Genomic DNA, 14,339 nt, shown 5'->3' on the forward strand with positions numbered 1-14,339 from the left:
AGGATAAACTACATCTGACCTGGACAAGGCTGATGAGCAATAAGCATGATGCCAACCCCATGCAATCAACATGCAAAACATGTAGGGTGAATGAGCTGGTCTGTCACCTTGCGCTGCAGGGGAGGAGCAGCTGGTATCGCCGGGATGATGCACAGGGAGGCTTTTTTGTACCCAAATTGCAGTGTGGGGGTGGGCAGGGGAAATACAGGATGTCTGAAGAGTTCTAATCAGAAGCAGACATGTACCTTGACATGACTCTGAGCTACCTGAACTCTGAGTGGGTATGACTTTGTTTTTTATTCTATTAAGTAGAATTATTTTCTGTATTTTCTGACCAGGCTTTTGTCTCTTCTTGTACTATGGCAGAGCTTGATAAAAGGTTCTGACTTCTTGCCTATTCCTAGTCTTACTTTTTTAAAAAAATTCCACCTGTTTGAAACAATGAGCAAGACTCTTTGCTTGTGTAATGCGGAGTTCACTGGCTTGAATGGGATTATATTGCTTTGTGTGAACTGAGCATCAGGCCTGATACTTTTCAGACTCTAAACTCACTGGGATGGGAATTCTCTTTGTGCATGACATGATAAACACAATGTCGCTGACATGCGAATAATAGTAAAACAAGCTCATGTTGCTGTTGTGGGCAGAAGCTGATAGGTTTGAGAGACTGCTCGTGGTATCTAGATTTTGTCTGCAGTAGATAAACTGTACAGTAAACTGTAACAAGGGTAGCAGGAATGAGGCAAAGTCTCTGATGAATTCTCAGATTTGCATAATGGAATATGTAAAGCATACAGACCACCAGTGCAAAGGCTTTCTACCCAGAATATACTAGACCTAATGAAATGGATTCCGCTAATTTCACTGAAATACATTATTTCCATAGACTTATGCAAAATGTTTAAGAACTACCTCTGCCAAATTTAAGGAACAGGGATAAATGATTTCCACAGTGTGCTACTTCTTGAATGCCATCTTCTCAAAATAACTCTGAAACTTACAATTTTTTTTAAAAGTTCACATATGTATGTGTATGTGCTTGTAAGCTTCTTTAAAATTGTGAACAGAAATACATGGACACAGAGTTGACCCTGTGTCATTGGCTTTTATATACGGGCAGGATCTAGAGAATGACACATAGAGCAGGCAGAGTTCATTACACCTTCATTTACAGTATTTTAACACTGGACTAACTAAAATTGTTTCAGCTTTCTCTGTTCAACATTGAATTAGATTTCCTTATGATGGATCATTGCCTCCTGAGTGCCATTGAAATACACAATCATTTCCGGACAGATTACATAGCCATAATAACCCCCTTTTAAGACAGGTGTCACTTGCAAAATCTTTTGTGCATTTTATTTTTCATGACTCATATTTCAGAGTCATGAAACATAAATTCATGAAATTCAAATATTAATATTTGAATCCTGACACTTTCCATTAGGATAAAATTCTAATTTTTGCTCAGCTTTCAACACAACAGCAAAAATCAGGAAAAGGGAATACTTCCTGTTAGTCTACAGGCTCTAGTTACCCATTATATACTTCATTTTCTTTAACCCAGATTGGCTGATATACACTGATATACAGCAAACCTAAGTTAAGTTTTCCAAATAACTATTTTAGATTGATGGAGACGAAATGCTGTTTAACTGAAGGTCTAAAATAACATTCATTACTATGATCAGGGATTGTAGGGCTATAAGGCTTCTGGAGAGACTACACTCATTTCGACACCAAGAATATTTTGAGGGAAGGATTTCCTACTGAGTTACAAGAGACACTTCTCCCACTCATGGAAGTTTGAACATGAAACTAAAATAAAGTACTATTTTCATGATTTTGCAAAGCCAATCACATCTATTAATTATATTAGCACTCTGGATGTAGAAATCATAAAAATTAGGCCAGTTCCTCAGATAATGTCACACAGACATGCATGTCCTCACAGAAGATGTAAAAAAAAGATAGCTAGTACAAAACTGAAATAAATTACAATGTTCCTGTTTACATACCTGACTGAGCGGTACCAGTGAGAGTTTTATATTTCAGCATAAACCAGGAAAATGAACTGCTTAGATAAGAGAAAGACTACAGAAAACAACCTTATTTACTGATTAATTGCCCAGGCTTGATGCAAGTAATTAAAGAGAATTTAATGTCCTGTAAATGCATGTGCAGGATTTAATTCTGTGCCTCAGCTTGGTTCTAGCATTTTGACACAATCTTGATCAGGAACTGTATAAGTAACAATGCATTTTTGAGAACAAATCAGCCCACAACAGTAAGATTAAGTCAGCTCTGACAGCAAGCAAGACTGAAAAGATCATTTGCTTAAGCCAAATATTTGCTTCAGCCAAATATGTTTTAAAATATAATTTATTTTTTTAATATAAATTTAAGCTAAATATATTTTCAGTATATTTTTAAACATCATCATTGTTCCATGCAGCTCAAATTTTGCCTGAGGGAATTATTATAGAATCATAGAATCATAGAATCATAGAATAGTAAGGGTTGGAAAGGACCTTAAGATCATCTAGTTCAAACCCCTCTGCCATGGGCAGGGACACCTTGCCCTAAACCACGTGGTTCAAGGCTCTGTCCAACCTGGCCTTGAACACCGCCAGGGATGGAGCATCCACAACCTCCCTGGGCAACCCATTCCAGTGCTTCACCACCCTCACTGTAAAGAACTTCCTCCTTATATCTAATCTAAACTTCCCCTGTTTATCAGTAAACTTCCCCTGTTTTATTATCACAAGCATTCAAAGTATGACTGTACTTTAAATCCGAAAACCACACAGTTCTTGATATAAACTGTAATCACTAAAATCCCCAGTAATGGAATTGCAAAGAAAATGCCTCTCAGAAAGGTTATCCCACCACGGTATCTCAACTCTCTCCCCGAATCGCCCGATACTGATTCTAGAGGTTAAAGATCAGAGAGATATGCAATACGTGCTGCCAGATGAAGGTATCCTCACAGCTTGACACACAAGAAGTAGGAACACAGCGTGGGAAGACCTGAGGGCCAAAGGTCTTGAACAGACAAAGCTCTTGCACCTTTACACCTGCCTCACCATTACAGAAAGCCTCGTGGAGGGAAAAGCAGGCACCCTTTAGGTAGAGGTGCAGAATCCACACCTGCTGCATTGGGAAAAGTGGAAAAGCGCCCTTTTAAATCACACAGACATTTCAAAAAATGCTCTAACCTGGTTACATTCTACAACTTCAAATATTCAAGAAAGTTGAGTCTTAGTGAGAGTGGAAAAAAACCCCCAAACAGTAGCAAGTGGTTGGCTTATCTCTTTTTTCCCCACCAAAACAAATAAGATAGGGCTGAAGAGGGGAACTTTCAGGCAAAGCTTACAGATGCCCTCCCATCAGCTCACTGGCAGGTGAGAAAGCAGCCAGGGCCTGCCTCTGTTCCTGGCAGCCTGCACAGAGTCCTCCATCTGCCTCTTCCTTGAGGTGAGATTAAAATGCTTTCCATACAGTTTATACGATAGCCTGAACTAATGACAGTACCTGAGACAGTGCAGAATCTTCTCACTTCAAAGCCAATTAAACTTGTTGATTCTCGTAACTATAAGCAAGAGACAGAGTGCCCCTTCATTCACCAGGAGCCACACACAGACCAACCAGTTCTATACCCAGCTCTGCACACAAGTGAAGATTTTTTCTGTCACAATGAGAAGCACAAAATATTGTTACCTTTTTTACAAAACTGATTTTAGACACTTCACTCTCACAGTGGAGTTACAGAATGAGCTTCAAGCTGAGCTCTATTAGCACTTTGTGCTTAGCCTACCGTAAGAAAAAGCTTTACACAAAATATCTCTTTATCTCCCTATTATCTTAACTTCGCTATAGCTGTTACATCTTTGCTATCTACAGGAAAGAGGTACTAGTTTGCATAGTAAGGAGGTACCAATACAGTGAGCTAACCAAGATGTGCCACCTTGCAACCCCTGAGCAATAACTTTCAGAATCTGTTCGCAAGGATAATTCAATCTTGGTAGGCAGTCTGATGGAGAAATTGCAGACATGAGGCTGAGAGGAAAGCAACAATCTTCTCAGCAGAAGGAGCTGGTTTCCAAATATCTTTTCCACTTCAGGATTAAGATTGCTATTTTGGTTTTCAGTATTTGCAGGATAGTAAAGAAAAGATTATACCCTAGGAAGTAGAGCAGCTTTGAAGTTCTCAAAGTGTGTTTTGCATTATTTTGTTCTAAACAAATAATACTAATGATCGTGCTTTTGATTTGCTGTGCTGTGAAAACAGTGTTCTGGGCAAATGCATAGATTTACTGGACTGATTAAAAGCTAGCTTTTGGGCTGGAAAGCATTTCAGTTCAAAACAGCACGGAGGGGTTTCCTGTGGAGTTGTGTATTATCTCTTATTTCTTGTATGTGTGTGCATTTTAAACATCAGTAGCTATTTTGCCTGAGCAGAGTACAGGTCTGTGTGTGAAGATGCCTACGCAGGAATTCTGGCCTTTGGCTGAAGAAAGAACGTGGTGATGATTTCACTGTTATATCCTTAATCTCATACACTATGATTGCTTTGCTTTATCAGGGCTCAAGGTTTTCTAAACTAAGATTATATTTAGAGAGCTTCAACCTTGGTTATTTACAGATTTGGAGGTGAATTACATTCTGATGAGATTGGACTGGTGCAATTGGGCCTCCAGCAGGGTTTATATATTTAGCCTCTCTTGTTTGTAACTTAAATAATCCTACACTCTTGCTTTGGCCATGTTTGGATCATAGGAGTCAATAGATGCCTCTGTTTCTCAATAGCCAAGTATTTTGTAGCAGAGAACTGAGTTTTGACTGTGGAAGGAGCTGCTAGGATAGAAAGGAAGCATTGAGGTTTTCATGGTTTTGCAAGGGTGGATATGGATTTAGAGGAAAAAGAAAGGTTCTTTTGAGAACCTTCATCATCAAGACTGGTTATATTCTGAGAAGGGAAAAAAAACCCAAACACTTGTCTGGTAGTTTGTCAGCTACACATCCTCTTTTGGGGACTGTATTTTAATGGTGGCAGGGAACAATGTATCTGTCAAACGACAAAGTCCAAAAGTACTTGGTTCAAAATCAAGTTTGGTTATGCAATGCAAACCCTGATGGCACAAGAGCTGATAAGGGTGGTATCATCACAGGTGAGTGTTTTGGTACATGATGCGTGCCTCCTGCCCTGCCTCTAACTCCAGCTGCAACAGTTCCTGGAAAATTACAATCCCGCATTTGATCATTTGACAAAATAATCCTCTCAGTTTCCCTTTTCATCTGTCACTTGCCTGCCTCACTGATGAGTTAAACTTTATAGTACTTCTGATGACATCGGGAAATGTGAGCATATAGAAAGCAAAATCCAAAAGCTGAAGTTGGCAAAGTGTGAGGAGCTCAAGCAGGGCTGGTGCAGGCCAGAAGCATCTGCCTAAATGTGGCAGATTGAACACACTGCCAAAAAGCAAGATGGTTTCACACAGAATAAAGTCTGTCTTATATGGCTTTATGTTGGACAAGGATGGCATTCTTTCTCTTTCAAAAGGAAGTTGTTTACTGCTCAGATCTTTATGCTCCTGACACTGAAACAGCGGGGACAGTCAATCCCAGGAATAGAGACAAAGCAAACCCAACAGGACAGACAAAACTGACAAGTTGAAGTCAAGGGTGGCGAAACATTTTACAAATCTGTGTAACTAAATACCATTTACATACACTTTTAAGAAAAAAAGTTCTCAAATCAAGCACTAAGAGGCAGACTAAATGCCAGGATTTGCATCCTGCAATAACCAGCACTATTGTGCCTTCAAATGAAGGGCAAAAGGAAGTACTAGACAATTAGTCTTGAAGGGAAAAGAAAAGGAAAAAATAATGTGAACCAGACAGGGAATTCAGTAGATTACCACAGGCCACTGTAGGTACTGTATAAAATTACCTATTTATGTCAGGAGAACTATTCCTTTGTTAACGTGGTGGAATATTTAATTAGGTGATTACAGAATCAGTCAACTACTTTCTGATGTTTACACTGGAATAAAACTGATCAACTCTTAATTTATATTGCCTAAACTAATCCAAGTTTAAGGCTAATATAGACGATGTCAGCACCAGACTCCAGAGCCATCTTTGCTTATGAGTTCATTATAAATTAAAAGCCAAAAGTTCAACTTTTCTATTTACTGAAGCATCTTTACATGCACAGGGGGCACGCATTACCAATTGCAGCCATTTATAACCCAGGTACAATGTTCCTGAACATGAATTCCAGTTTTAGTGGTGGAAATGCCAGACACTACTGAGAATGTATTATTAATTTTTTTGCTTGAGTGGTTATTTTGCTCACTGGCAACATACATGCCAGGAAAATCTAGTGTTCCAAGCTAGAATTGAAAGCCTCTTTTTTTTTTCCCTGTATGAACTTATGCAATGCTCTCTAAGAATCTGTTCTTGAGTTTTACTAAACTCTTCTGTGCTTGTAGATTTTTTTACCAAATTTTATTAATTCACAGAAGATTACATAGCTCAACTTTCATCTTACTTGTAACTATGAGCCCAGATCATAGGCTAGAACTGCACTGTGATGGAACTGTACAAACATAGTATGAATATGTGAACTATAGGCTCTTTGGGACAGGAATCAAGAGTTAGGTAATAATGGATGGATATAAACAATTCAGCAACATAGTGGAAATGAAAACTTTCATGAGCATGTCCTTCGAAAGTCTGTGGACAGTTTTAATTCAAACCTTGGGAAACAAACATGTTGCCCAATGCAATGTCTCCAGAAAGAAACCTGTCAAGGTGGAAATGTTATAGAAAGAAAATGGTAATAGTTCAGAAGTTCATTATTGCCGAGTTTGTTTTGGAAATGACATTGCTAGGGACTGTTCTCTTGCAAGGGCAGAGCACACCTCCTGACCATACTCCCTCTACCATTTAGTTTTTTGGGTAATTCCAGATTACTTTTTAGGAACTGTTCCTGACCATAGCATCCATCAAACTCTGCACTGGGCTGAGCCAAAACCACAGCCGTGACCATGCTAAGGCATGGATGGAATGGAAGATTATGTAGTAGTGCTTGGTCCTCTATACAGATTCAACTGGTGAGAATAGCTATAAGCTAGAGCGCAACACAAGTAAGGATTTCAGAATCAGTTGGCACAGGTTGTTCCAGAGAAGAATTTGCTGTCCTGGGTTCAGCTGTAACAGTTATTTTTCTCCTTCCTAGTGGCTGGTGCAGTGCGGTGTTCTGGCTTCAGTCTGAGAACACCACTAATAACATACCTATGTTTTTGTTGTTGCTGAGTAATGCTTACTCTGATCAAGGACTTTTCAGTCTCCCATGCTTGGCCAGTGAGGAGGGGCAGAAGAAGCTGGGAGGAAGCAGAGACAGGACACCTGACCCAAAAGGATATTCCATGCCACAGCACCTCATGCCCTGTATATAAACTGGGGGGAGTCACCCAGAAGGCCAGATCACTGCTCTGGTTGTGCTGGGTATTGGTCAGCAGGTTGTGAGCATTGTGCATCACTTGTGTTTAGTTTGTGTTTTCTTTCCCTTTTTAGTTTTATATTCTCTCCCCTTGTTATTTCCATTATTATTATTGTTATTATTATTATACTTTAGTTATTGCACTGTTCTTATCTCAACTCGTGGGGTTTACATTCTTTTGATTCTCCTTCCCATCCCGCCCGGAGTGGGAAAGAAGGGGGAGAGCGATCAAGCAGCTCTGTGGTTCTGAGTTACCGGCTGGGTAAACCACAGCTATCCTGCATCATGGTCACACCATCAGTAAGAACAGAGTGCAAAAGCACAGGATGAAGAAGGTGCCTTGCTGTTAATGGAAGCTTACTGTTGCCGTAAACTGAAAGTGCATTTGGCACTTTCCGCAGGATCCTGTGTGTATCATAGCAATATTTACAATGCTCCTCAGGAAAAGAAAACATGACCTCGCACATGGAACCATTAAAAATGTAGAGCATTATTATGTGGGTTATTCTACATCAAACAGCAGATGATTGGACATGATAAATAATACAATACAGTACTTCAAAGCTGAGGCTCTAGCTTCTGGATTTCTAGAAGCAGCAAAGAAGGGTGAGTGTTGTTCAGGCTGTGGAAAGACAGTGGTTTTGATTCAGTATGTTACAATCATGTTTTTTATTCTAGTATAGTAGTGAAAGAGCATAGTGGGACAACAGGTTAGAGTAGTCCTGGATGGTGATGGCTGAAGGATACCACCCCCTTGGAGGGAACACAATACAGGATAGCATTCCACACGAATATGGCAGGCAAAGCACTGGTCAGGATCCACAGCCACCACAGACACAGCTTGTATTCACACCAGGGATTGGGTTATTTACCAGCATGTCTCATCACCTACTGACTGCCCATAGACAAGGGATTAGATACGATATGCCTGGGAAATGAAACTGCAGATACTTTTGAGCTCAGTTGCATATTGTTTTCTCTTTGGAATTAAGTAAACACCCTTTTTTGTTGCACCTAGGCAGAAACTGTCTCCACTGACTCTTTTGTTCTAAAACCGAGGTGAACTCATTAGTGTAGCCATGTAACTGGGAATGGAGGTGAACAAGAAGCAGGGAATCGAGTGTGTGAGCACCAGGGGCCGTCACCCTCCAGTACTGTCGTCGTCGTGTGCTGTACAAAGATGAGCCAACATGGAGACTGAGTTAACAGAACTGCAGGAGCAAGCGTGTCACAGAAAAATGCTTCGAAGGATTACAAGCGAGTGATGACCTAGAGGTGATTGCACCGAGATGTTTTTACAGTGTAACTGGAAAGTTAACTGAAAACAGAAGGCTTAAGTGCCAATAGCTCAACAAGGAACTCTTCCCAGGTTTCAACTACATGTACATTTTGGGAACTGGAATGCATACATGCATGAAGTCCAGCTCTGAAAAACTTGTTTTCAAGCCCAAAATTAGCAGGCTCTTCTTCAGGTAATGAACTTTGATCCTTTTTTGTGCATGTTCTTTGTCCTCTTTTTTAAAATGTTACTCTATTTCCTGCTCATTTGTTTTGCATATCACACCATCTTCTCCTACCTTCTGTAAACAGACTTGGAAAAGCCTGGAAGATTTACCAGTTAATTTTTATCACAAACATCCACTTCCTTACTGAGTTGTGTATGTTGCTCAGTGTAGAAAGAGGTTACAGTATGATTGAAATAGAAGGGAACCATAATCTGGTGGAAAAACTTTATTTTATCGCTTTTATTCACATCGGTAAAACACATTGTGAAGGAAGTGCTTCTTGTGGCTGTGAGTCCTGTGCTTGGAGAACCCTGGCTGCAGTTGGTGCCTCCCAAGGACCTTACCCATGAGTCTGGGCTGAACAATTCCTTTTGCCGCTCTCTGGTTTTCCCATCTACAAACCCGACTAAAGATGCCTTCTTTCACATGGACTGAAATGAGCTGATAAACATGATTTCTGTGATCATCATTTCAAGCGTAAAGTAACGGTTTAAAGAAACAAAACGACCACCTCGAGCTGCCGGCCAAGGCACAGCAGCGGGCGGTGCAATGGCCCCCCGGTCGCCGGTGGAGACCCGTCAAAGGTGCCGCGGTCCCGCGGGACGACAAGGCCGCCGCCCGCGGATCACCTCAGCGCGCCGCCTCCCGCGCTGACTCAGCGCTGCCGCGCCACACGGCCGCGCCGACCAACCGCCGCGGCGCGGGGCCCCTACCGGCTGCCGGCCCCGGTGGTGCGCGGGGCGGGGGCCGGTAGGCTGAGGCCGGCCTGCCCGCGGGGAGATACAGCGCTTCGCTCTGCCCGCCCCGCTGCACACCACCGCCGACCGTGCCCCGGCGGGAGGCGGGTCAAGCAGGGACCGCCCTCTGCCTCCTACCTCCTCCGGTGGCACCGCCGGGCAGCCGGGTGAGTCCCCGTCGCCGCGGCGGGCGGCGCGCACAAAGGCGGCGGCGAGCGGAGCCTCCGGGCGGCAGAGGTGGGTGTCGGTGGTGCTTGCGGGGAGAGGGCGGCCCTTTCTCCCACCCTCTGACTGCTCCCTGGCGCTGAGCTGAGCGGGGAAGGCCAGGCTTCCTCCGCCGGGCGCTGAGCCGCTGCAGGCAGCGGGTCCCTCTGGCCTGGGCATCCCGCCGGCCGTGGCGGGGCTGCGGACTCCTGTCCGCAGCACCTGCTTTGTCCTTGCATTGGCAGTGAGAGTAAGCCCCGGAGCTGACGGGTTCATCTGGGGTTGACAGTGCTTTGTGCACGGTGTTGGAGGGGAAGGAGAAATCTGATGCTTTCCTAGTTTATTCTCCGAGGGATGTACCCTGAGCTGGGCAGCTGCGGGGAGTGTCTGTGCGGGGTCCCTTCTCCTGCAGCGCTGTGTGAGATGGTGAAGTCCACTGACCCTCCGAGAGCTGTTGCCCTTTGTACATTAGAGGTGGTATTTTACCTCACTTTGGCTGACAGCTGCTGATGCAAATTGCTGCATTAGTTCCACTGCTTTGCTGATACGTTCCCTGAGATGGAATAATGAAAGCTGTAACAGGCCAGGGGGATTTAATGGCATAGCAAAACCTGGCTGGCAGTAGGGCAATTGCTCAATGTGGAACTAAGCTTTTAGATATTTTGGGTTTCTTTTATGGGATTCCCTTAAACATCTATTAGTTTTTTATATTGATTAGAGTATCTCCTCTACCTTCAAGAAGAGAAAGTAAAAGAGAATGTATCTAGTGGAGAATGGGGAGAAGACGAAACTGTGCAATATTTTTGTTATCTCTGTCAAAAGAAAAAAAGGAATTGCATAGCGGCCTGTACTAACAACAGTGTCTCAGCATTGATGATGTAAATGTAAAGTCTTCGACCTCAGCAGATCTATTAACCTCTGTTTTGGTTCACAGTCTGGAGGGTGTTTTGGAGTGGTTTGTTTATTTTATTTTCTGGGTGGCATTTTCAATGTCTCTGCTGCCTTAGGAAACAAATACAGGCAAATGTTTAGCATACATAACCCAGTTAGAAGTCAGATGGATATTACAGTAAAATGAGCCTAATTCTATGAAAAGAACTGAAGAAAAAGTGAGGAGACTGTGAAGGAGATAAGATGGGAAAGTCTCAACATCATTATGCATGGCATAAAGCCATGAAAATAGCTTCTAATTGTTTTAGATAGTTTCTGCTTTTCTGACAGCTCCAATTCCACTAACGTGGAATATAGACTACCTGATAATATCTGCTTACCAGACTCAGTGGGTTCTGTTTGTAAGGGAGTTGGGCAAGTTTTAGTCTGGCCCTTTTCCATACCTGAGGATGTGCAGGTGCACACATTTATCTGTGAATACACATAACACACAGTAATCATCAAAAACAGTTGAAATACAGTAAGAGCTTACTTTAAACTGTGAGAATGCGGAAAATATAAAGTTACACCTTAACAAACAAATTTGTTTTCTGGTCCCAGTGAAGGCAAGTTTGCCAAGTCACATGAGGTATCAGCATAGAGTAGAGCTATTGCTGTGCTTCCACTGTAATTTATGTTCTTGCTTTGACATCAGAACAGTAGCATAGGGCAGCACAGTACATGATCTACCATATATTCTCCAATTAATTCAAATGTTTTTCAGTTTCAGGCATCAGTTTGTACTTTTCAATTTGTTGTACAGCTTGATGCTATTTATGCATCATTGGTCCAAAAGGGTGTCAGCCCCTGTGTACATTCCCTCCAAGTGCCTCTGTGAGAAGGGAAGCAGTGTACAGTTGGGAAGCTAAGGCACAGAGACATCAAGGGAAATGTGGAAGGTCTCCCAGGACAAGTCTGGGAATGGCAGAGACAAGTCTTGAGACATGATTTCAAGACTGCCTGAAATGCCAAAAGAGGTGTCCCTGGTGCTACCCACCACGGACTCTTTCTCAGCTTCTCTCTTTAGTTGATACTAGAGATTGTATGGGTATGTGGTGGGTCAGCTCATCCCATTGATCCAGCTGGAAATTATTTTTGTATGGCTTTAGTGGTGTTAGTTTTCAGTTCTGATACCAGGGCAAGACTGGGGAGAGTTGGGAATATATGGTTGGGAGGTTGGTAGAGGGACCATGGTTGTATACTCTAACTGGCCATGAAATAATTCTCTTGGTCTCTTTTCAGTGTCAGTCCAATACCTTGACTGTGGGACTGAAGGCTAGTCCTCCCTTTGAACATGAAGATTCATTACAGGCAGGTTTTGAGTCTTCAGACTGAGCTTTTGCTTTCAGCTGCTCTCAAGCTGTAGAAGGCATCTGTAAAAGGCAGAATACAGGGACTTTGTGAAGTGTTGAACCAAGTAATGTTTCAACTATTTGGAAGATAGTGCAATAGCAGAACCAAGTGAATAGTCATCTCATGGTCAAAGTCCCTATCTGTGAGTGAGTGAGTTCTGGGAGGGACTAGCAGCTTGGAAGATAAGTTTGACATTTGATCCATTTGACTCTCTGGCCATTTTAAGAAGTCACAGTTTTTGGCACTGGCCTTAGCTAACTTGGAATAGGAGTCACATAGTTCCTAATAGAATTAAGCCCAGAATTATCCCTATCTGAAAATATTTCTGAAGATTTGGCTGGCAGGAGGCAAAATGCTCTTACTCTGAGGTTGAGTCGGCCGCATGCTGCATGTTCCTTTCTGATTTGGGACGTACGAGTGAATTCTACCTATCTCCTGATTGACCAGACATATTGTCAAATCACCTGCAGGAATGCATCTGTCCCATGCCACTGTGACTGTGGGGAAGGCTGGCAAAAATGGGGTCATACTCAGGTTTAGACATAGTTTGCCCTCCTATTTACAGATCAACCACAGTCACGCTGCTCAGCAGAATGTTCTGGAATTCTCCCTCAACAAACTCTCCAAATCGGGGTCATGGCTGCCTATGATTCCCTTCCAGGTCACGTGTCCAGGTTTCCTTTCCCAGGAAAAAAGAATATGCGAGGAGCATGCTTGTCTGTGTCTTACTGTGATGAGCTTGGCATGCTGCAGTTGAGATGTAGCCACAGTGATAGACCCTGCCTGAAACCAATGGGAGTTAAACATCCTCTAAAATCTAAGCCTTAATAACTTGCCCAAGACCACGTGGAAATCTTGTAGGTAAGTAGGGAACTGGGCAGTAAAAAAACGGGCCATGAAGGGTAAAATTGCTAGCTTTTTTACTGGAATTAGGACATAGGTTGGTGTTCCTGTATGAAAGATGTGGATTATCTAGATGACAAAGCATTTGATTTTACTGTGGCATCCAGTAGAGTGGGACTTTAAAGAATAAACTTTATCAGGTCAATCTTTGCTAAGTTAATAAATCAGTTAAGTAGTGGGAACACCTAGCTATTAATTTGTCACGTATTATTTATGTATTATTTCATTTATTCTATTTAGTTTTCATTATTTTATTTATTTTTTCCATGAGATGATCAATTCTGAAAAATGACTGCTATCTCTAACAATCAGAGGAGTTGAAAATTTTCTGAGGCTCCTGGCAGGTGCTGCTGCTTAACTTGACATTAAAAATTGTACCAGAAAATACTTCTAATTTCATTATAGATCCATAATGTAGAGCTGTGGAGTGTCTCCTGGCAAAGAAAAGAAGTCAAGCTATTTGAAGATCCTGACAAGAGCAGTACAGACTGTTCCTGTTTGCTGCAAGCTTAGATCAAAAGGATTCTGAACTTTCCCAGCAGCAAAAAAATATTCTGTGCTATATCCACTAGCATGGTATGAGAACAAGAGTTTTACTAAATTCAGTATAATTAACAGGTAGGCACTGGGTGTTTAACCTGTGACGTAAACTCATGTTTACTGCTGAAGTTGCTGCTGGCTGGTTAGTAAGTGAAAGACTTCTTGGAGTGGCTGGAGTAAAATGCCACATGCAAAACCACATGCAGTCTCTCTGGGGTTTGAAGAATGTTGGTTTCCTGGAGTACTGACATAGTATGGACTGACTTTAGGTTCGGAGTATAAACTTACAAACCTCAAACAACCTCAGCTTTAGTTGGCATTTATGAAAGTTAGGATAAAGGGCCTACATCCATCAAAGTCCAGTTTGTGAACTCTCCCCTGTTTTAACTACAGCACCTTTTGTTCCCTGTATTTGAAATGTAAAACCATCTTTTGTTTTCTGAGGAAGTGGGGTATATGTGATTAGTCTTCCAGTCTGTCTTTTAATTCTGCAGCGATTTTGTTGCATGGGCCAGGTTCAGCCCAGCTTGAAAGGAGTGTCCATCACCAGTTGACAGCTTGAATGCGTCACTTTCTTTTTAAGGGATAAAGGATTTTCACTGTATGGGAGCAAGCTGTGCTGTGCCAGTTGGCCTCAGAGCTTGAAGATGGTGTCTA

At 42.2% G+C, this 14,339-nt stretch overlaps 1 protein-coding gene across 5 annotated transcripts in view; it reads left to right on the forward strand.

Annotated features, from left to right (window-relative positions):
- The first annotated feature begins 222 nt into the window (after window positions 1–222).
- LPIN1 (lipin 1) overlaps window positions 223–14,339 on the forward strand; it is a 55,445-nt gene continuing 41,328 nt past the window's right edge. For 2 of the 5 annotated variants that reach the window (XM_030490399.1, XM_030490393.1), the window contains exon 1: window positions 223–281. In XM_030490399.1, the coding sequence (XP_030346259.1) occupies window positions 240–281 (42 nt within the window). In that variant the 5' untranslated portion in view covers window positions 223–239. Of the gene's footprint in view, window positions 282–9,715; window positions 9,990–14,339 lie in introns of those variants that run through there. The other 3 variants (XM_030490398.1, XM_030490394.2, XM_030490395.1) reach the window with 3 other exon arrangements.

Source organism: Strigops habroptila, chromosome 6 (genome assembly GCF_004027225.2).
Source record: "Strigops habroptila isolate Jane chromosome 6, bStrHab1.2.pri, whole genome shotgun sequence".
Taxonomy (NCBI): domain Eukaryota; kingdom Metazoa; phylum Chordata; class Aves; order Psittaciformes; family Psittacidae; genus Strigops; species Strigops habroptila.